Consider the following 23,137-nt stretch of genomic DNA (forward strand, 5'->3'; position numbering starts at 1 on the left):
CTTGAAATCCCCTAAAACTTTGCTAGGAATAAAAATAATTGTTTCTTTGCTAAAGATCTGGTCTTGAAAGCCGAGTTTCTCAAAAAAATCTGACCGATTGACACGAGTCTTCGCGCTGTTGTTGTCACACAATAACTCGCTGGCCTCTTTGAAGTTTTTTTAAAGTAATTGGCGATGTTTACTTTACTTTATTCGCCTTGAAATCCCCTAAAACTTTGATAGGAATAAAAATAATTGGTTCTTTCGTTTAAGCAAAACAACTGCGCGCTGGTCGGTTCCCGTGCTGTTCTCTTTGTCTGCGTATCACAAGCTCTTCGTTCGCCTTTCTTCCTTGAAGAGAAGACGTCTGCTACGCAGGATTACAAAAAATATTGTCTTACGCTATACATTGTCTACCTCTGTCCTCGCGCTTTATATGCCTTTGCATTTCTTTAGTAGGCCAAAGGTAAAATTCTCATTGGTTAGTCATGAGGGAGGCCGAAAAGCCTCCCGAAAATGTCGACTAAAATGTTAGTCAACATGTCCTTTGGGGTTCAAACCTTCCAGAAGCTTTTTACCCCAAAGGGCATTTTGTCGCTTTAAAGGCGGTGGAGGTGGTGGTGGTGGTGATTCAGGATCATCCAGCCGGCGATATAATGTAGCAGCGTTTCATTATGCCACGTTCATGCGCATCTCTTAATTTAAGATGGCTTCCTTCGTATCGCCTGTTGCAAGGGAAGAGCAAAGGCTATAATTGAGGTAATTTCTTGTTTCGTAAACATATTTGCTGTATCCGAGGTCAAACAATAATTCAGGATTTCTCGTTTCACAAAAATATCAGCTGTATTCTGTGGTGAAACAATGATTATTTTTTGTTTCATAAACATATTTGCTGTATTCTGTGGTCAAACAATAACTCAGAAGTTCTTGTTTCATAAAAATGTTTGCTGTATTCTAAGGTCAAACAATTATTATAATTTCGTTTTTCAGAAACATATGTGCTATATGCTGAGGTCAAACAATAAGAATTTCTTGTTTGATAAACATATTTGCTGTATTCTGAAGTCAAACAATAATAATTTCTTGTTTGATAAACATATTTGCTGTATTCTGAGGTCAAACAATAAGAATTTCTCGTTTCATGAACATGTCTGCTGTATTCTGAGGTCAAACAATAAGAATTTCTTGTTACATGAACATGTATGCTGTGTTCTGAGGTCAAACAATAACAACTTGTTTTATAAAAATGTTTGCTGTATCTGAAATGGGAAAGTAGTTGGAAAAGTGATTAGGTGAGTGAGCAATGTCTTACTTTGCCTAGTAATCAAATTTAATCGATCTTGACTACTTGTTACAAAAGAATATTATTTCTTCAAGAATATTTTCAACCTCTTTTTATTAATATAGCTACGATTGTACATTAAGATTGTTCTTGCCTCAAACATATCGTAAGTGTTTGAAGTTAAGCTTAATGTCACTTCTTGTTTCTAAATTGTTGTATTTACAGCATATCTTTCATAATACCTATTTCTTGCTTTAAAACTTGAATTGCTGTACAATAATAATTATTTGTTTGTTCAAAAAATTTTCCCCTTAAAACTTAAATTTGTGTTTGATCTTTTCCAGGGTTATTAGTTAGTTTGACCTTAGATTGGCTATCTCAGTTATCTTAGAAATAAGATCAGGTTTCCTTGGTTTTTTGGGAAGACTAGGTTTATGTCCTATGAGTTCGTTAAGGAGTTGAATGAGATCACCAATTTTCAGCTTTTTCAACTCATCCACTGACTGGGTAATGGTCTTCTTCTGAGGATCTTCAGTGGCATTAGGGGTTGTCAGGACATCTTCTCTTGGTTTTTCTACAGCTGAAATCCGAGGCACTTTCTTTGCCGATTCTTGCTTGCCTCCATCACACCAGAAATTTGTGTCTCTTTTTACATAGCTGCGGGACTGTCGTTGACAACATTTTAGAGCTTCCTGGCGCTTTTCAACAAGCAGGAGACTAGTACATGCATCCCATCTGTTTATCTTCCGATGGAAGATAAACAGATGGGTTTCGTGCTTTTGACGTGTTGCGTCTTTCTCCAAAACCGCCTGATGCTTTCAGCCAACGCTTTTCCTACGCGCTCTCCAGCAGATTCTGTCAATCGATAGCCAAGAGGCAGAATACTTAATTGCAGAAGCGCAAACACTGTGTTCGGCTGTCCACAAACTTCTCTCCATCTCCAAAGAGCTTCGCCATTCAGTTGAAATTGAAATATGCCATTGCTTTCATTGACGAACGGAGGTACTATGTTGATCAGCAGGGGATGGATCGGGGTTTCGAAGAGCTCTGAAAAGAGCTCCCGATCACTTACGATTTCGCTTTCCATGTTCATTGAGCAACAGGTTTTCGAATGAATCAGCTGCGCCGACAGCATACTTTTGAAATTCGCGGTAATGAATATTTCAGTTACAGTCAAGTGGTTTTCTTGAATGGGTATTGTTTAGTTTTGACAGCCATTGTTATACAGACGTGTGCTTAACACAATAGCTCTTCCATCGAAGACGCGCCATTTTCAAATGCAACTCCAACAAGAAGTTTTCAAACTCAAAAAGCTACAGGTTCCTGTGGACCGATTTTCAAATTTGAAACGGGTTTTGTTTCAGTAAAAAGCCATCTTTCATTTGCCGTGCGTGAAAATTAGGAAGGCCGGTTTAGATGGTCTGAAAATTGCTTCTGAAAACGGTCCCCATACAAAAAATGGCCAATTTTTGCCCATTTTCAAGAGCAAAAAGCTACTCCTTATACCTCATATATCAACTTACTTAACGGCTTAAATTGAAGATTCAACCTTCTTCTTCAAAAAGCCGCGCGTGAAAGTTGAAGTTTTAACTCCTGGAAACCAGAACAGTAAGTTTTATCAACGCCATTGGGCCAATTTGGACCCTTTCTTCTCTTAATCAGGGCATTTCACGACACGCAAACATTCAAATTTGCCGCTTCGCCGGTCATGAATAATTAATAATGTCCAGGCATTCTACCCGATGCTCCAGGTTGACCGCAGCCGCAATTTTTCCGAGCGTAGTTTTTGAACTCCTGCAATATTCGAGGCAACATCCAAGCTTTTCGGCTCACAGGGCTGCTCTGATGACCAAAACTGACTTGACTTAACCAGCATTTTCTTTAAGATTTGTAGATTTCGCAGTTCAATTCTGCTTTCGCTGTAAGTTTTCATTCCACGAGAAGCGACGCTGGAGTCAAGTTTGACAGTGGCGTGATTTTCCTGGACCAATCACAATTCTTTGCTACGCATGGCAACCAATGAAATTGCTTCAATTTGTATAGACAATAGATTACGTCGAATGGCTTTTCTCGTGTTCGCCAAAGTGGGCAAAGGACGGCTTTCGAGTTATGTTGAGAGATTTTGAATTGAAAAAAGCTATATCTGTAGTAGTTTGTTCCGTTATTATATAAAACAAATAGATTCCATGTTGCCGTGCGTCTGTTCAGTAATAGATCACAGAAGACGTCAAAATGTGGTAAGAATATCAGTGACACACTCGGCTATCGCCTCGTGTGGCACTTTTTTGTTCTTACCACATTTTTACGTCATCTGTGATCTATTACTGAACAGACGCACGGCAACATGGAATCTATTTGTTAAATGGATGCACGCGGGAGGTTGCTAAGCACGAAAGAAGCGTAAGAGTGGCACTCGGCTATCGCCTCGTGCGACTGTAGCTTCTTGAGTGCTTAGTAAACCTCCCAAGTGCATCCATAACTCAATAGTGCACCCTATGGCGTTTACCATTTGTTTTATAACATAACATCGAGACATTGGAACAACAGAAGTCCTTTTATTGAGCTATATCACAAAAAAATGTTCGTGTAGTCTTACATGACAAGAGAAAACAAGCGCGCGAAAATTCATTCATAACAACCGACTGCACACCAGTAACTCGATAAAGTTTCATCTTCACACAACTGTGAAGACAGTTTCCAATTTCTGGGAGAAGGACGTCGGCCATTACTTTGGAAACAATGTCTGTCAAAAGATTTGCTTTGTAAACATTAGCACACACGTCAGCAGCGTACACCCATGGACAAATAGTAGACGCTAAATTAACCAATCAGAGCGCGCGCTTTGCTTTAGTTATGTTATAATATGTTCTCAAACATTTATCAACCTTAAACATATTTAAAAGCTAGAGATATTATATGACTTCGATGTACGTTTTCACACGAAAGTGCGGAAGTCCAATTTGTCATGTTTTACTGACTGTACAAACACCCATCGGCGGGCGCTCTTATTCATCGACAACACACAATTTATTGGATTTTTACCCAAACAAAACTGAGCAGTATCTACAGACATAAACTTTATTTTCACATATTGGGCCTTGATAAAACATCAAGCGTTGCTTACAATTCAGGCGAAACTCAAACTTGCAATTATTATTATTTTTTTATTTTTTTTTTTTTACTTTTCGGTTAAGATAGACTCTGACGAAATCCTCGCAAGCGTGTAGTAAGAGGAGGGAAACTTTGAAGTCCTGAAACGCTGCTATATCCAAATATATCCAACTAGTTTTTTTGCTTCGTTATGGAAAAGCTGTTAATCTTCAACATATGTGAAACTTGGAGTGGAGTAATGTGGAGCTCTTGTAAAAGAAGCAGCTGAACACAACTTGATCAGTGATATAAAGCGGGACATAACTTCAGTTAATTCGACACTGGCTTACTTCACTCAAACTGGAGCAGCTTACGACGAAAATACTGAAGTAAAATTCCAACAGACATGAACGTATTTAGTTGTGGGCCAAAAGCATCAAACATTTCGGGAATTTCGGCAGCCATTTCCCCGCGCTACATCCGCAAAAATCCTCGCAGCATGTACGCGCGTGTGCCACACATGATGGCGCAGTTTGTTCTAAAAATAGAAAAATTGTCCCATATCATAGGGACAGCCCTAGGCTGCGAACAGGCTCCCGGCGAGGACGGAAAAAATTACGGCGCGCGCGAAACAGAAGAGAGAGAGCAAAGCGATCGGGGCGGAGACAGGGGAGCCTGTAGACTTTGTTTTTGATGTGCCTATCCGCCCTTGGTGATAGGCCTGTAACAAATCAGTCAATGACCTGTCAAGAAGCTACATTTTCGGTACTTGCAAACAGTTCTAATCGAGCTAATCAAATAGCCGTTCCCCGCCCCGATCGCTTTGCTCTCCGAATTCTTCCGTTTCGCGCTCGCCGAAATTTTTTTCCGTCCTCGCCGGGAGCCTGTTCGCCTGCTATACTAGAAATGGTGCCCGATTATGGTCTCCGTCCCCGATTATGGCTCCTGATGAAGAGTATAACAGAGGTTTACATTTCTTTACTATGGCATTCAATTTTTACTATGACAATCAATTTTCTACCCAAAATGAAAAACAGCCGGTTTGCATCGGTGAAGTCCAGCAAAGTTTGTGAATGTAACACTGCGTTAGCTCACACAATTCGCGCTATAATTGACCTATGCTGGTGTTTATTACCCAGGCAGTGAGGCCTAGGTTTAAATTTCGGCTCTGTTTTTTTTCTGCGTTCAGTCACAAATAGCCGTCTGGTCTCTAAAGCGCATGCGCCACCTGTGCATGCGTACAGCGCATGGAATTTACAGAGGTTGTCGTGGAGAAGAGTTAGCACGGATTCCATGACTTCTAGGGCGATGAAATCACATATAAACGAGCACACTGTTCAAGGTAGACCAACGCTAAAGGACGTTAAGCGTTTTCGGAACGGGTCGCTGCAAGCCTTACGAGATATCAATTTACGAGCGAACATTTCGAGTGAATCATGAATCACGTTATACCAAAGGAGCCATCAACCGGGGCTATCAACTCTTCAACTTGATAAAAAGCATCTTCAGAAGCGTCTTCGTATTTTTAGACGTGATCGTGAACCAAGCAGAATCCCAGCACGAGCTCAAGAACGTCTGAGCAACAAGAGCAGAAAGGTTAGAGAATTTGTTTACGAATTCATCTGTTCGAGTACACCTAAGTAAAATGCTCTGAGAAACTTCGTAAAGTATAATAAAGATAAAATCTGGAACTAAACGATATTCTCTCGTTATTTGCCTGTAACAGAGTTATGTGTCTTAACAAGAGTGAAACTCATGTAGCGAATTATTGTACATTTAAGCTGAAAGAAACTAATGTATGTCAGTGACCCCAACAAAACAATTCTTGGCTTGCACTGTCACGCAATCCTGACGCAATAAAAAATTTATTCGAAAACCATTTAGTGGATAAAATCAAGAAATTGTGATGTTATAGGAGATTAACAAAGATGACACTCCTCGACGTTTAATTTCTGTGCGTTTTCCCAAGCTCAGATATTCGTCGAAATATTTTGCACAAATTTACGGAGACCATGGAACCGCCATGTTGGTGTACCTCCGCGGTACGCGTACATTGCGGCCGGAAAATATTGTAAACATCTGAACTTACTTTGGCTATCTAGGCGACTGATTATCTGTACTGAACAAACAAGCATTTACATAAGCACTTTTCCTAATACTTTAACTTCTAAATGGGCTGAAAGTCACGAGATAAGTATATAATTTCGACAACCGCGTTCGTAGGTGTATGTCACGCATCACCATAGCTATGAAATTCAAAATGTCTCGCTTGCTCGAGAAACGCAAATAACAACGACAAAGGCTAAGGAAAATAGACTGCAACGTTTATAGGTAGATATAAATACCTTGACTCATTTCACACCCGAAAGACTTGCAAACGAGTAATAAGCTATTAATCGATTCCAAGAAATGCAAGCAAAAGCAGAATAACTTAAGCACATCAATTCGATTGAATTTCGTACAACTTTAAATGCAGAACATTTAGCTCAATTGCAATATAGCTATTGCTTCTCAGTATAACGACTGCCTGGGTACACGCAGCAAAGCGTCTTCTTAATTATTGCAACAATTGTTTTTAAGAATTGGCCCGTGTGGTGCCACTGTTCTCAAAAAAAAAAGGGTGTAGATGGCGGAAAACAGGCTATTTCAAGTGATTTAGATTTCTGGCTCAGCATCTGATCACAATGAATTAAACCGACTGAAAAATTATCATTTTGTTAAAGCTTAAGTTTCCTAGGATTTATAACAAATACATATTTCGTTCATATTTATGATTTATCTTAATTTTTTTTTTTGTCTTTTCACTAAGCTTGACAGAATATCTTAGGTCCCGTTGCATTCTCGACAGAGTCCCAGTAGGCTGTTTGTTGATACAATCGATAGTGGCACTAAGTAACAAAAATTACAGACACCGACACGTGACAGAGTCAACTGACACGACCACATGGCCTCGTTATATCATTTACGCCTAGTAGTGATCAGTAGCAAGAGTCGCAAACGTTCCTAGGCATTTTGATCATTGATCTGACTGTATACTCACTTCGAATACCAAACCGGAAAGGTAGAGAATGCCACATGGTGGCCACTCAATGAAACAGTCGCGTTAAAAGCCGATAACATGCGCAACGCTGATAGAATTATTTTGCATATACACCGATACAGAGGGACCAAATCATATCCACGCTTTATATTGTATGGATCTCTTGATTGAAACAAAGACACAGTCAAGTTTGATCTTCGATTTCCTAGAAAAAGAAGACGCGTAGGCCTACTAGTATCCTGCTGCAACTGAAAAACAACCAAGTTACTTTATATTGTTCCAGTCAAGTGGAGATCAAAACAATACGCATTCTGACTTCAAAAAAAGTGAGACACCCACTGTTGTGGGAAACCGGAAATTTGCTCAGTCCATTATCACTCTTGCTGCCTCAGTAGCATCAAGGTATGGGAAAGTCCCTCCCTGTAGAGTAAACGACAGAGAGAAGCACGAAGGGCAAGGGAGACAACTAAACGGAGGGTGGATGGGGCGAGTTGTTTGTCCGTAGCTTAACTGACTCAGCTGCACATCATTAAGTCGTTTATATAATGCTACTGACGTCATTGCGAGGGATCATCAATATTCTATGAGGTTTACATAGTAATCAATCGAGAATATGAATTAATTCCCGCACAAATCCTGGCTAATCGATATCGTCCTGTTCTTATCCGGAAAATAATACTTGAAATCCTTCATCCTAAGACCAAATTGCAAAAAAACTGAAAGCATCTCAATTTACACACTACATCTTATTTTATCGGCATTACGATTCGCCTTGACTCGAACGCATGTGATCATTGATCCAATCGCGTGACGGAAGCAAATTTATTATGTGTCAGACGATTGTTAAACTTAAATGTTGTGAGCAGAGGCCTAGGTTCACTATTTCTTGTTCTCACCGAAGTCTCTTCTTGAAATAGTTCAATAACAATGCCTAACAGCGATGAAACTCGAAGTAACAGAAAATTGCTCAGTCACGTGACGGAGACAAATTCGCACAAACCTCAAAAGACCATACCTTCTATAAAAAGTCTCTTCTTAGAATAGTTCAATAACAATGCCTAACATCGATGAACTTGAAGTAACAGAAAATCGCTCAGTCACGTACGGAGATGAATTCGCACAAACCTCAAAAGACCATACCTTCTATAAAAAGTCTCTTCTTAGAATAGTTCAATAACAATACCTAACATCGATGAACTTGAAGTAGCAGAAAATTGCTCAGTCACGTGACGGAGACAAATTCGCACAAACCTCAAAAGACCATACCTTCTATAAAAAGTCTCTTCTTAAAATAGTTCAATAACAATGCCTAACATCGATGAAACTCGAAGTAGCAGAAAATTGCTCAGTCACGTGACGGAGACAAATTCACACAAACCTCAAAAGACCATACCTGCTATAAAAATATGTAGATCGAGACTTAAGGAAAATTTGACCGGAAGACTGATAAGTTTTAATCAAAAATGGTATGGATTTCAGTGAAACAATCGCAAATCTTGCCTAAAATAGACTGTATAAAATATGTCGAAGCAGAATTATTAATTTAAGCCAACCGTGGCCACTAGATCGAAATCGTAGTTAATGCAGAAGAGACGCCTCAAGATCAACGATTGGTTTGTTTTGACTGGTTACCACTGTCACGCATTCACAAGCTCTCAGAATAAGCTTCATAGTAATGTTCTGTACAAACAAGATACTTGATTGTCACTAGTTAGAAATTGTCACTGTTTACAAGAGATTCATTTTCCACGCTCGGTGGCTAAATCTCCACTCTGATTGCACTCTTTTTTTATAAGAATATTGTTTTTCCGGCTGAGGCTGAATGTTCTTATTTTTTTGCCGATTTTAGGTTGAAAATATTCTTGTGAATATTCTTAGATTATATAGCTTATGACATTTCTGCTTTCGAATGTATTTGGTGTCTGGATGGTGTTAAAATAATTTTGGAGTCAGCCTGCAGGCATCAAGGCCTGGTATGACGCAGAAATATTATTAGCATCGAACATACGGCTAGTGCCGTGTTTGTTGCTTTTTTCAACTCACACAATTATATTGTTTTCCAAATCTCAGCCTCGTGTTTATTCTTAAGATATTCTTAAAATTTCGCAAATTTCAGCCTCGATACTCTAATAAGATATATTCTTATAAAAAAGAAAGAGTGTCTCTATTTATTCCCCCGGTTTATCCCCCAAAGATTCTTCGAATTATATCAGGACAAATAGTTGTTTATAGTCTTTTATTTTATCTTTGACCGAAACTATATTCACAGCAAAATAGGCAATCAACTCGACTGAATTGTATCCTTTGTTCTTTCAATTCCTTTGAAGGTTCAAGTCAAATGGAGTCAACTGTAAAGACGCAGACATGTGACAGGGTCAATGTGACCACGTAATATCATGTTAAACACACATTTCCTAGATTTGTATGTGGTACCTAGAGAAACAAACGTTTCCAGACATTTTCAGCTGGATTTTCAGCTGTTGACTACATAGCATTTCGAATACTAAAATATAAAAGCCGAGGAAACCGCATGCGGCCGCTAATAGGACATCACGCAGAACGCAGGCGAAATTAACTAGAATTTTAAAATATTTAGGCTGAACTATAAAGTATTGTATGATTCTCGTTGAGTCCGCTGATAGGAACGTCTTTGATGCACTTGATTAAAAGTTGATTTTCGAGTTTCTAAAAAACCTACATGTACCCTGCTGCAACTGGAAAACAACCAAGTTATTTTATATTGCATTGTATCAGCCACGTGGAAATAAACAGAATACGCCTACGAACGATAAGAAATGTCTGGTTACAAATTCAGATATCTGTCTGACTATAGACTTCCTTGATATGTCTGACGAATAACACTTTAAAATAGCCATGAAATCTTTCATTCTGAGAAAAATTTCCATAAACAAGCAAGGCTTTACAAACATCTCAATTTAATTACACCATTTCCTGTTGTATTGGCTTACGGTTTGTACAAATAAAAGTTGGCGTGTGTTCTTGAACATGCGAAAATTGATCCATTCACGTGACGGAGGCAAATGACGATTTATATTACATAGTACTATGTAGGTTGAAATTGACAAAAATTAACTGGGAGATAAGTTTTTAGCCTAAAATGTTATGAACAGAGAGTGCGCTTTAACTCTGTCTTTCTCATACAGTTGTCTCCCTAAAATAGTTCAATAACAATGATCAATGCTTAACATCGATCGATGAAAATCGAACAAACAGAAAATTGATTCAGTCATGTGAAGGAGACAGCTTCACGCATATTTCAGAAAAAAAACCTTGAATACAGATATGTAGATTGAGAATGACTGAAAATTTGATTCAGAGAGAAGCTTTAATCTCAAATAATTGGGAACATCCTGTTCCAAATATCTAGGGAAATCGCAAATGTTTGTAAAATATGTCATTGTAGCTGTCTGCATAATTTTACAAAACAAAGCGGAATGATTATCTATGCTCATTGTGTTTTCAAGCAAAGTATCGATTATATTAAAGCTCAAGAGAAAACTGTGGTAAAATTAGTTCTGTGAGATCGATGTACAACACAGGCAACTGCAGCTGTGCATGATGAGTTGCATTCTAAGACAGTCATTTCTACAAAGGTCAAGCACAGAGGTTGTCTTCCTTCAAAATATCACTTTCACAACACAATATAATTAGAGGTTTCACAGTCTTTCTCTAGATTGTCTTCTCGAGTTTTAGAGTAAGTGTCGACCTCCTTAATCAGTAAAACAGCACAAACCTGCCTGAGAACCCCACAACACAAAATATGCCAAAATCAACGATGTACTACTCGGCTAATAAGTAGACCGGAAACAGTATTTTAGCATTCGCCGTACATTTCGAGATGTGAAACAAATAGTTTTGTCGCATACTCATTAAAATTGTTTGACAGAATTTTGCGAACGACGATTTGCAAATCTTAGCTGTAATAATAAATGAACTTCCCTTTGTTGAACAGATTGCTCTGATAAGTTTCTTTCTCCAAAGAGAACGAATGACGATTTGCAAATCTTAGCTGTAATAATAAATGAACTTCGCTTTGAAGAACAGATTGCTCTGATAAGTTTCTTTCTCCAAAGAGAGATAACGACGCATACAGCGCATTTTAACACGCGACATAACATTGCACGATGCACGACACTCTCGTTGGCAAACGCACGTCCCATGTATGCATTGAAAACAGTCAACGACTGTTTGGTATAAAAAGTTCCAAAACTCACCTCAAGATCTTAAAGCTGCTTCTTTAAATTTTTCTTTTGCACTCCAACGGTTTTGAGGCTAAATCTCGGACGATTCCAACGCACGCCATGATGCCTGAGTCTGGAAATGCCTACCGAAGCACATTTTCAACCTGTAATAATTGATACAGGAGATAGACGAGACAGTGCGAGGTCCATTGGCTTGAACTGTTTCATTGTTTTCCTGGGAGCCAATTAATGTCACGCGTTTAGAAGCTCTCAGGCGACGTTTCATAAAAATAATTGTTAGTTACGAGGTAAACCTTAGATCGATTGACCAGCACGGAAGCTGTAGACAAAAATAATCCAGAAGTAACTATGACAACCGAACTGATGACAGTTTTTCATTGACTGGAGTGGGTGAATAAACATATAATTATGCATGCTGAATATAAAATATGCTGGTAGACATATTTGAATATGGAACAGGAGGAATATCAATGGTTACCCAAAAATTGTTAATTAATGTAACTTGCAATCAGTCCTTACCTCTATTTATCCCTAACAGCAATTCAGAAGAAAACAGATAGTTTATTTTACCGTCTTTTAATTATTATCATAAAGAGATTTCTTTCAACGAAACTAAATAGGTTATAATTCCGACTAATCGTATCCTTTGTTTTATCCTAAATTATGTCTAAATAGAAATAAACGCAAACTGCGGTGATAAACATTACGATAAGTAAGTGCCGCATCAAAACACCTAAAAATGTAAGAGTTGCCGGGTAACTAGTAAAAGGCAAACCGAGGAACTTGCCTCAGTCATTTTTTTCTCGTTTTTGTTGTAAAACATGCGCATGTACCTTGCTGCAACTGGAAAAGAGTCACTCACTCAGAGGCAATTCTGATGATGATGAACAAATGAGCGGATGAACAGTCACAATTATGTCTATACCCTGTTACACCTAACTGAGAAACTGCCATAAATCGGTAATGGGTCATAATGAATATGAATTGTCAGAATTAAATAGTAACGTGTTTGACTTATTCGACAAATTTAAATACATGAAAGACAACATTTTCGATAAAATCAAAGCTTTAGTTAAGCATTTTAGTTCTAATTCACGCTATGGTATATTTTATTAGCATTACGGTTTGTTAAGTTGACATTAGTCTTTGAGGAATAACTCTGACGAAGTCTTCTTTTATGAGCAAAATTGATCCGATTGCGTGACGTAGTTAAATCAGTCACACATGCAAATCTTGACAATTATGATAACAATAACATAGAATTTCGTATTGAGATTGCCCAAAAATGTTGTGAACCGAGGGAGCGCGCTCACTCAGTGCTCACTGTTTCTTTCTGTCACATTTCTCTCCATAACAGACTCTAAGCAATTTCTAACATGTACATAATCAAAAACTGGTACCAGGAGAAAATTGCTCAGTCATGAAGTGAATGAGACGTTCACACAAATTTCACAAGACTGATCTATGGTGAAATGGATTTCAGTGAAACAGCCACTCAAATCGTTGTTCAACCCCGTCAGGGTATCAACCTGATAGTATGCATAAGTCGTGCAATAACTTATGTTTGATCGATGAAACGAAAACAGTCAAGGCTCACGATGAGACGCTCCGAGTAATGAGAAATACCTGCGTTTCCTTCCTCACAAGTAGACTATGATCATGATTACTTAATTATTCTCAGTAAATGCGGAGAAAAAATTAATTGAAACTTTCATGAGATATTAAGGCATAAGTATTAAAGAAAATATTAGCTCCAGGGTCCACTAGATAAGAATGTCAACTTACGTAGTATTATTCCTTTATTTTTCGTTCTTTTGTATTCAGTGAAACCTCAAATAATCAGTAAACGTGACATACACACTTCTATCCACCATGTAGCCAGAGCTGTGTTGCCAAAGTTTAGCGTATTTTGAAAACCAGCTCCTCTTTTCTCTCCCCAACACTGTGACAGTCGCGACTAAAATATGCTCACACACAGTAAGTGGCACCAGTCTTTGTTTCTATGGTAATCATTCTACTGTTATTATAACTCAATCACGTGACGATAAAAAGTCACAAATCTCAAACAAATTACAGTCAAACCAGTATATAACGGTCACCCTTGGGAAATGGCCAGGAGACCGTTATATACAGGTTTATTTTAAACTCCTCTGGAAGTCAATAAATAGCATTTTTACGTGCAAGTAATCACTCAATTTACGTTTTATTGACAACTTGATAACGAGTAACAGCAACGAAATAAACACGATAAAAAAAAAGCCCACGAAATGTCCGTGGTGCACTTTGAGGGAGGTGCAGTATACTTGGATCTACGTTTCCTTGAATTTATTTCAATTTAATGGTAGATTTACAGAACAACAAACAAATAAAAAATAAGCCATAGGGATAATTTGTAAAATAGTTGCGTGACCCGATATAAAAACAAATCACCTCATGAAATTATAAGGAAAGCTTTTATCTCAAGAAGTCAAGAACAAAAAAAAATCGGTAATAGTTTTCTCATATTTCGGAGCTGGAAGCCTAATTTCATGTACAAGTGTCATTAACTTTACTCAGTGTGAAAGAAAGTTCTTCGTGTTCATGTATTAGTAATTGTGTTTAGTATTAATATTTGTATTTTTGTGAGACCCCTGCCTTGGTGGCTGCTATTTAACGAGCTGATAAATAAAGCTTGTCATTATTTGTTAATCGTAACTCAATTTCGTGACCGTTATATACAGTACCATAGATAACCCTAACAACAAATCTAAACCTACTACAGCCGCCGAACATTTCCTGTCCTCTCCTAACCACACTGCTGACGACATGTAATTAATCCCCATCGAAAAAATCGTTTTAACCGAGACTCTATCCGTAAGGCCAGGGAAGCTTTTTTAATTCAAAAAGGCAGAACAATTGATCCTAATGGTCTGAACATCCGCGAAGAAACATATTAATTGTTTCCATTTGTTTTCTTTTAGTATGTTCTTTTATCATGTTATTTTATTTTACCGTATGCTTATCTTCAATTTACACTATCAATTACTTTTGCGTATTTCCGGTATTACGTAAATATCGGCTACATAAAAACACGCACCAATGTAAAATCTTCCATTGTACCTGAAGAAGGCTGGTTTGGCCAGCCGAATTATTGTACACCTTCAAAAAATCATTCTACGTTGTGTCGGTTTTTGCTTTTGTATTCTTCATTTTATATGTAAAGCCGATTAGATCACTATTGATCCAACGTATACCAGCAGGGTCATCGTTCCGGTTGCTTGCTTAAACATTTTATAGTCAAAACAATACGCATTCTGACTTTAAATAAAGTGAGGCACCCACTGTTGTGAGAAACCGGAAATTTGCCCAGTCCATTATCACACTTGCTACCTCATTAGGATTAAGGTATGGGAACTAAAGTCCCTCCCTGTCGAGTAAACGACAGAGAGCACAAGGCACGAAGCACGAGTTGTTTGCCCGTAGCTTAACTGACACAGCTGCATATTAGGTTGTTTGTATAATGCTACTGACGTCATCGCGAGGGATCATGAATATTCTATGAAGTTTGAATAGCAATCAATCGAGAATATGAATAAATTTCCGCACAAATCCTGGCTAATCGATATCATCTTGGACTTATCCGGAAAATAATACTTGAAATCCTTCATCCTAGGATCAAATTGCAAAAAAAAACTGAAAGCATCTCAAAACTGAAAGCATCTCAATTTAAAATAGTTCAATAACAATGCCTAACAGCGACGAAACTCGAAGTAGCAGAAAACTGCTCAGTCACGTGACGGAGACAAATTCGCACAAACCTCAAAAGACCATACCCGCTATAAAATATGTAGATCGAGACTGACTGAAAATTTGACCGGGAGACTGAAAAATTATTTTAATAAAATGGTATGGATTTCAGCGAAACAATCGCAAATCTTCCGTAAAAGAGACTCTAAAATATGTCGAAGTAGAATTATTAATTTAAAGCCACCCACTTAGGATCGAAATTGTAATTAATGCAGACGAGACGCCTCAAGATCAACGACTGGTTTGTTTTGACTGGTTACCACTGTCACGCATTCACAAGCTTTCAGAATAAGCTTCATAGTAATGTTCTGTACAAACAAGATACTTGATGGCCGCTAATTAAAAATTGTCACTGTTTACAAGAGATTCATTTTCCACGCTCAGTGGCTAAATCTCCACTCTGATTGCACTCTTTTTTATAAGAATATTGTTTTTCCGGCCGAGGCTGAATATTCTTATTTTTTTACCGGTTTTAGGCTGAAAATATTCTTGTGAATATTCTTAGATTATATAGCGTACGACATTTCTGTTTTCGAATGTATTTGGTGTCTGGATGGTGTTAATGTAAAATTGGAGTCAGCCTGCAGGCATTGAGGCCTGATATGACGCAGAAATATTATTAGCATCGAACATACGGCTAGTGCTGTGTTTGTTGCTTTTTTCAACTCACACAATTATATTCTTTTCCAAATCTCAGCCTCGGGTTTATTCTCAAGATATACTTAAAATTTCGCAAATTTCAGCCTCGATATTCTTATAAAATATATTCTTATGAAAAAGAAAGAGTGTATCTCTATTTATTCCCCCGGTTTATCCCACAAAGATTCTTCGAATTATATCAGGACAAATAAGTTGTTTATAGTCTTTTATTATATCTTTGACCGAAACTACATTCACAGCAAAATAGGCAATCAATCCGACTGAATTGTATCCTTTGTTCTTTCAATTCCTTTGAAGGTTCGAGTTAGACGCAGACATGTGACAGGGTCAATGTGACCACTTAATATCATGTAAAACACACATTTCCTAGATTTGTATGTGTTACCTAGAGAAACAAACGCTTCGAGACATTTTCAGCGGGATTTTTAGCTGTTGACTGCATAGTCTTTCGAATACTAGGCTTAAAATGTCGAGGAAACCACATGTGACCGCTCATAGGACATCAAGTACAAAGCAGGCAGAATAGTCTAGAATTTTAAAATATTTAGCATGAACTATACAGTATTGTATGATTCTCGTTGAGTCTGCTGATTGGAACGTCTTTGATTCACTTGATCAGAAGTTGATTTTCGAGTTCCTAGAACGCCTACATGTACCTGCTGTAGCTGGAAAACAACCAAGTTATTTTATATTGCATCGTATCAGCCACGTGGAAATAAACAGAATGCGCATACGAACGATAAGAAATATTTGGTTACAAATTCAAATATTTGTCTGACTATAGACTTCCTTAATATGTCTGACGAATAACACTTTAAAATAGCCATGAAATCCCTCATCCTGGGAAACATTTCCATAAACAAACAAGGCTTTACAAACATCTCAGTTTGCACCATTTCCTGTTGTATTGGTTTGTGGTTTGTACAAATAAAAGTTGGCGTGTGTTCTTGTACACGCGAAAATTGATTCAATCACGTGACGGAAGCAAATTTCATAAATCTTTGACTATTACATGGTACTATGTAGGTTGAAATTGGCAAAAAAAAATTAACTGGGAGATAAGGTTTTAGCCTAAAATGTTATGAACAGAGAGTGCGCTTTAACTATTTCTTTCTCGTACAGTTTTCCCCCTAAAATTGTTCAATAACAATATGAACAATGCCTAACATCGATCGATGAAAATCGAACCGGCAGAAAATTGACTGAGTCACGTGAAGGAGACAGCTTAACACATATTTCAGAACAAAACCTTGAATACAGATATGTAGATTGAGAATGACTGAAAGTTTGACTTAGAGACAAGCTTTAATCTCAAATAATTGGGAACATCCAGTTCCAAACATCTGGCGAAATCGCAAATGTTTGTAAAATATGTCACTGTAGCTCACACAGTCTGCATAATTTGACAAAACAGAGAGGAATGATTATCTACGCTTATTGTGTTTTCAAGCAAAGCATCGATTAAAGCTTAAGAGAAAACTGTGGTAAAATTAGTTCTGTGAGATCGATGTACAACACAGGCAACTGCAGCTGTGCATGATGAGTTGCATTCTAAGACAGTCATTTCTACAAAGGTCAAGCACAGAGGTTGTCTTCCTTCAAAATATCACTTTCCCAAAACAATCAGAGGTTTCACAGTCTTTCTCTAGATTTTCTCTCGAGTTTTAGAGTAAGCTTCGACCTCCTTAATCAGTAAAACAGCACAAACCTGCCTGAGAACATCACAACACAAAATATGCCAAAATTTACGATGTACTACTTGGCTAGGAAGTAGACCGGAAACAGTATTTTAGCATTCGCCGTACATTTCGAGATGTCAAAAAAATATTTTTGTCGCATACTCGTTGAAATTGTTTCTACTAACACTAAGTCCAAAACGGTGTACCTACCCGATTTTCTGCTGTTCCAAATGAAGCGTTAGACCTCTAAATATAAACACGTAACACATAAACGCAAATTGTTTGACAGAATTTGCGAACGACGATTTGCAAATCTCAGCTGTAATAATAAATGAACTTCGCTTTGTTGAAGAGATTGCTTTGATAAGTTTCTTTCTCCAAAGAGAGATAACGACGCATACAGCGCATTTTAACACGCGACATAACATTGTACGATGCACGACACTCTCGTTGGCAAACGCACGTCCCATGTATGCATTGAAAACAGTCAACGACTGTTTGGTATAAAAAGTTCCAAAACTCACCTCAAGATCTTAAAGCTGCTTCTTTAAATTTTTCTTTTGCACTTCAACGGTTTTGAGACTAAATCTCGGACGATTCCAACGCACGCCACGATGACTGAGTCTGGAAATGCCTACCGAAGCACATTAACCACGCGGCCATGGGCCGAGCGCGGTTCATGGTTTACCCGTGGTTTTTTAACCGCGCGGCCATGGGCCGAGCGCGGTTCATGGTTTACCCGTGTTTTTTTAACCGCGCGGCCATGGGCCGAGCGCGGTTCATGGTTTACCCGTGGTTTTTTTTTTTTCGACTTCGGTGCGAGCAGACCCAAGCTTCCACTCGGCCAAATTTTGAGTCACGCAACCTGTGATGTTTACTCGCCAAAAGCTGTTGAAACAATAAATCTCATCTTTCGTGGGAATAAATTAAAAACCCAGCGCTCGTCAAAAATTATATTTTTTCACCAGAAATTTAGCTGGGAACATATACATATTTATATTTGTTTGAATCGTCGATGAAATGACCTTTTCCGGATATTTTTTCCTTCGGGGTCAACCGAAACCTCAGATTACAAAATCACGCCGAACCCACATGTTGCAAAAAAATCTCTTCAAAACCCTGACTTCGAAGCGATATAACACTTCAGCGTTAATAGCTACCACACATCGGCAGGCGGTAAATCTATTCCTTAACAATCCAGCTTTATCGTGTTAAAATTTCAGCGAAATCGAACAAAACCAGAATTAATTAGAATTTTTTTGTGACCTCACTTCCCAGACTTGTCCTAACAAAGGAAGCAACGGTCGCCCATAGCAACCGAGAAACACCAACATAACAAAGCCGACGTTTCGGCCAAAAAACTCCACAATTATCGCCTGAGAGTTTAAACTTGAATGGGAACATCTTTTTCGAACCTTTTTCAACTGATTTAGACGAAAGACTGGCCTCGGCGGGCTACAAAAACGACAAAGAGAAAAAACAGAACAAGACAGCAGAACAAGCCGATAATATTTCATCGCGTGGCTTTCGACACGAAAACGAAAATACAGCTTACTTCTGGATAAATTCAGCCTTAGAAGCCAGCAACCGGTCCCAAATTACTTTCTGTATCCTTACAAATGTCCTGATTTCCATCTCCGAAAGATTTTGCCCCAATTTTGAGCAAATAAACATTTCGCCGGCGGCGACCGCCATTACGGTGGCTTGCATACTAAATTAGCTAACTTAACAAAATTCTCCCGAGGGGGGGGGATACGACAAATTTGGTGAGAATCAAAAGTAACGCCAATTTTCTGTCACGTTTTCAATCTGTGGTCACTGGAGTGACCAAAATCGATACATCGGTCGGGATAGGGTTTTTTTATGACTTGTGTGACTACTTTGCTAGCCCTTTACTCGTGGAAAACACCAATTAAATTTAATCATGACTTTTAAGAAAGAAAGCTGTTGTTAATAGTGTTATTATTGTGTCGTTGATATCGTTCATGCCCATACATATCCCGAAGAAAGTTCTAGATTAAGACCATTAAGTCATCGGAGATTTGTCAACGGCTACCACTGATGGTGCAATAATACAGTTTGTGTTGATCAAGTGATGTGATGTCTACAGTAAGAAAAGAATCATCAATGACTGCTTTGGAATGTGCACTGCGTTCCGACGGTAGTGCTAAGCGAACAGTTAAATTTTAAAAGCGCGGTTATAAGATCTAACAGATCTTCTTGTTTTTTTTTCGACTTCGGTGCGAGCAGACCCAAGCTTCCACTCGGTCAAATTTTGAGTCACGCAACCTGTGATGTTTACTCGCCAAAAGCTGTTGAAACAATAAATCTCATCTTTCGCGGGAATAAATTAAAAACCCAGCGCTCGTCAAAAATTATATTTTTTCACCAGAAATTTAGCTCGGAACATATACATATTTATATTTGTTTGAATCGTCGATGAAATGACCTTTTCCGGATATTTTTTCCTTCGGGGTCAACCGAAACCTCAGATTACAAAATCACGCCGAACCCACATGTTGCAAAAAAATCTCTTCAAAACCCTGACTTCGAAGCGATATAACACTTCAGCGTTAATAGCTACCACACATCGGCAGGCGGTAAATCTATTCCTTAACAATCCAGCTTTATTGTGTTAAAATTTCAGCGAAATCGAACAAAACCAGAGTTAATTAGAATTTTTTTGTGACCTCACTTCCCAGACTTGTCCTAACAAAGGAAGCAACGGTCGCCCATAGCAACCGAAAAACACCAACATAACAAAGCCGACGTTTCGGCCAAAAAACTCCACAATTATCGCCTGACAGTTTAAACTTGAATGGGAACATCTTTTTCGAACCTTTTTCAACTAATTTAGACGAAAGACTGGCCTCGGCGGGCTACAAAAACGACAAAGAGAAAAAACAGAACAAGACAGCAGAACAAGCCGATAATATTTCATCGCGTGGCTTTCGACACGAAAACGAAAATACAGCTTACTTCTGGATAAATTCAGCCTTAGAAGCCAGCAACCGGTCCCAAATTACTTTCTGTATCCTTACAAATGTCCTGATTTCCATCTCCGAAAGATTTTGCCCCAATTTTGAGCAAATAAACATTTCGCCGGCGGCGACCGCCATTACGGTGGCTTGCATACTAAATTAGCTAACTTGACAAAATTCTCCCGAGGGGGGGGATACGACAAATTTGGTGAGAATCAAAAGTAACGCCAATTTTCTGTCACGTTTTCAATCTGTGGTCACTGGAGTGACCAAAATCGATACATCGGTCGGGATAGGGTTTTTTTATGACTTGTGTGACTACTTTGCTAGCCCTTTACTCGTGGAAAACACCAATTAAATTTAATCATGACTTTTAAGAAAGAAAGCTGTTGTTAATAGTGTTATTATTGTGTCGTTGATATCGTTCATGCCCATACATATCCCGAAGAAAGTTCTAGACTAGGAGTTCTCAATGAGAAGTGAGTGCTGCCGTTAGTAGCGTGTTTGTATGTCAATATGACAATGGGAACTGCAACAAAAATATAACTTATTTTATTTCTTAAACAACATGGTTACATGTACTTTGAACCTATAAATGCTTGTAAGAGTAAAAAGGAACATATTCGTTTATTTCAACGCAACATGTAATGAACAGTGTTGTTTTGTATAGGTGAACTGTACTGTTTTGTATAGGTCAATATGCAATGAACAACGGGCCTTATCGTCTATAGGTGAACTAATCAGGACTATATATTTGGTCTGACAGTTTAAGTTACTTTCTTATTGTAGGTAAATACAATGTTTTTTTCAAGGCTAGTAACAGCTTGGTGTTGATCTTTAGAAGGATGAGTGACACTGCCTAACGCAACATGTAATGAACAAAGGGCCTTATCATGTATAGGTCAACTATAGCTTGTCAAGATGGAAATTGACTATATATTTGGTCGGACAATTTGGGTTACTGCTTTGGTACGCTTATTGTAGGTAACTACAATGTTGTTTAAGGCCAGTAACAGTTTAACGAAGTCATGCTTAGAAGGATCAGTCAGACCCTCTGTGTTAAACAATTGCGAGATGACTTTGTTAAAAAGTGTAAGAGACAACTTTTCCTTCTTTGGTGTGGTTAGGAAAAATACTTGAGCATAATACTGACTGGGACAAAAGTCTTTCATCTGTTGCATATTACAATTACTACAAGTAATAATGTCTGAGTTGTCATCATGTTCGATCTTCTTATTGCATTTTATACAGGCCACGTATGTGGACGTTGAAATTACACCTGCTACAGATCCTTCCACAGTTGCAGTGATAGAATCATCAGTTAATCTCGGTGCTAAAGCTAAAATATCAGTATGTGGCTCTGTTTGCTTAATGGCAGTGCCACTTTTGGCAGTATTTATGTATAGTTGCTTAGTAAGGGCATCTTTCTTTACTCGTACATTCTCAAAAATGTATGTCATGCCTTCTTCTACTTGCTCACAAAATTTCTCCCAAAATACTATCTTAGAGTAACCTTTTGTGTCTACAATTTGCCCTTCTAGCATTTTTAAAGTTCCTCTACTTGTCTGGAGTATTTTAGGTTCTAGTAGAGAAGTAACCTTTGCTTTGACTGTTATCAGTTGACCTGAAGCAATGGTTTTCAGCATTCCTAGGTCGAAGTTGCTGGGGATGTCAACTTTTGGAAATGGTGATGCTGTAAGCTGTTGGACTTCGACATTAGCACTCATGAGCAAGTCATCTGTGTTGCTCTTTTGGTCTATGCGAAATCTTTTTATTTTCACAGGGCTGCCACCATCTTGTACTGACTGGAAAAGGTGACTCTCTCTTGGCAGGGGCAAAACAAACTCCTCTTAAGTATTTTTCTTTTGACTGTACTTGAAAGTCGAAGAAGTTGCCTTCTTTTATGGGAGATACATTGTGTATGTAACCAATTATTTGATCAGGTTTCTCTGCAATGAAATAAAAACAACTTAAGCATCATTTCATTTTTTTGCTAAGTATTAAGTTAACGGTTAGCTGCGTTTAGTTAAGTGTGTGGAGAAAACCTTTAATAATTCAATGTGTTGCAAATGAAATATAATAAATTATTAAATTGTTACTGTGAAGTGTGTTTTTATTTTAGATGATTTGTCCTGGCTTACCTTCACTGCTTGTTGCTTCAGGATTTTTCTGGTCCATTGCTGTAGTCTGTCTGTACTCTGATGAGGTACGGGAAAAGAAATAAAACAAGCTGAAAATAAGCTGTTGCCAAACTTACTGTTAAGTGTATATAATATCACTTACTGTAATTGCTTTTCTAGAAATTAGTTTTGTTTTTTACTGCTAAATGTTAAAACAATTCACATTTTGAAGATGTTTACATGTATGTTTGTTTGTATTGGTGAATATGATCACCTTTTTCTTGTTTGTTGAAAGAC

At 38.0% G+C, this 23,137-nt stretch overlaps 3 protein-coding genes across 7 annotated transcripts in view; all 3 read right to left on the minus strand.

Annotated features, from left to right (window-relative positions):
* Positions 1–21,153, minus strand: part of LOC149104018 (uncharacterized) — a 45,920-nt gene extending 24,767 nt beyond the window's left edge. For 3 of the 5 annotated variants that reach the window (XM_089273590.1, XM_089273586.1, XM_089273588.1), the window contains exon 1: positions 11,627–11,981. The gene's annotated coding sequence lies outside the window, so the exon portion shown is untranslated. Of the gene's footprint in view, positions 1–8,406; positions 8,680–11,626; positions 11,982–18,263 lie in introns of those variants that run through there. The other 2 variants (XM_089273587.1, XM_089273589.1) reach the window with 2 other exon arrangements.
* A 97-nt stretch (positions 21,154–21,250) lies between these two features.
* LOC149104019 (uncharacterized) overlaps positions 21,251–23,137 on the minus strand; it is a 12,195-nt gene continuing 10,308 nt past the window's right edge. Inside the window, exons 3-4 of the mRNA XM_089273595.1 lie at positions 22,862–22,918; positions 21,251–22,669 (exon numbers count right to left, since the gene is read on the minus strand). Of these exons, the coding sequence (XP_089129721.1) occupies positions 21,653–22,447 (795 nt within the window). The 5' untranslated portion in view covers positions 22,448–22,669; positions 22,862–22,918 and the 3' untranslated portion in view covers positions 21,251–21,652. The remainder of the gene's footprint in view (positions 22,670–22,861; positions 22,919–23,137) is intronic.
* The window catches only part of LOC149104020 (ATP-dependent DNA helicase PIF1-like), a 1,035-nt gene continuing 925 nt past the window's right edge, over positions 23,028–23,137 (minus strand). Inside the window, exon 1 of the mRNA XM_089273591.1 lies at positions 23,028–23,137. This exon is cut by the window's right edge and continues 925 nt beyond it. The gene's annotated coding sequence lies outside the window, so the exon portion shown is untranslated.

Source organism: Orbicella faveolata, unplaced genomic scaffold, assembly GCF_042242905.1.
Source record: "Orbicella faveolata isolate gen_17 unplaced genomic scaffold, um_ofav_v1 contig_35, whole genome shotgun sequence".
In the NCBI taxonomy this organism is placed as follows: domain Eukaryota; kingdom Metazoa; phylum Cnidaria; class Anthozoa; order Scleractinia; family Merulinidae; genus Orbicella; species Orbicella faveolata.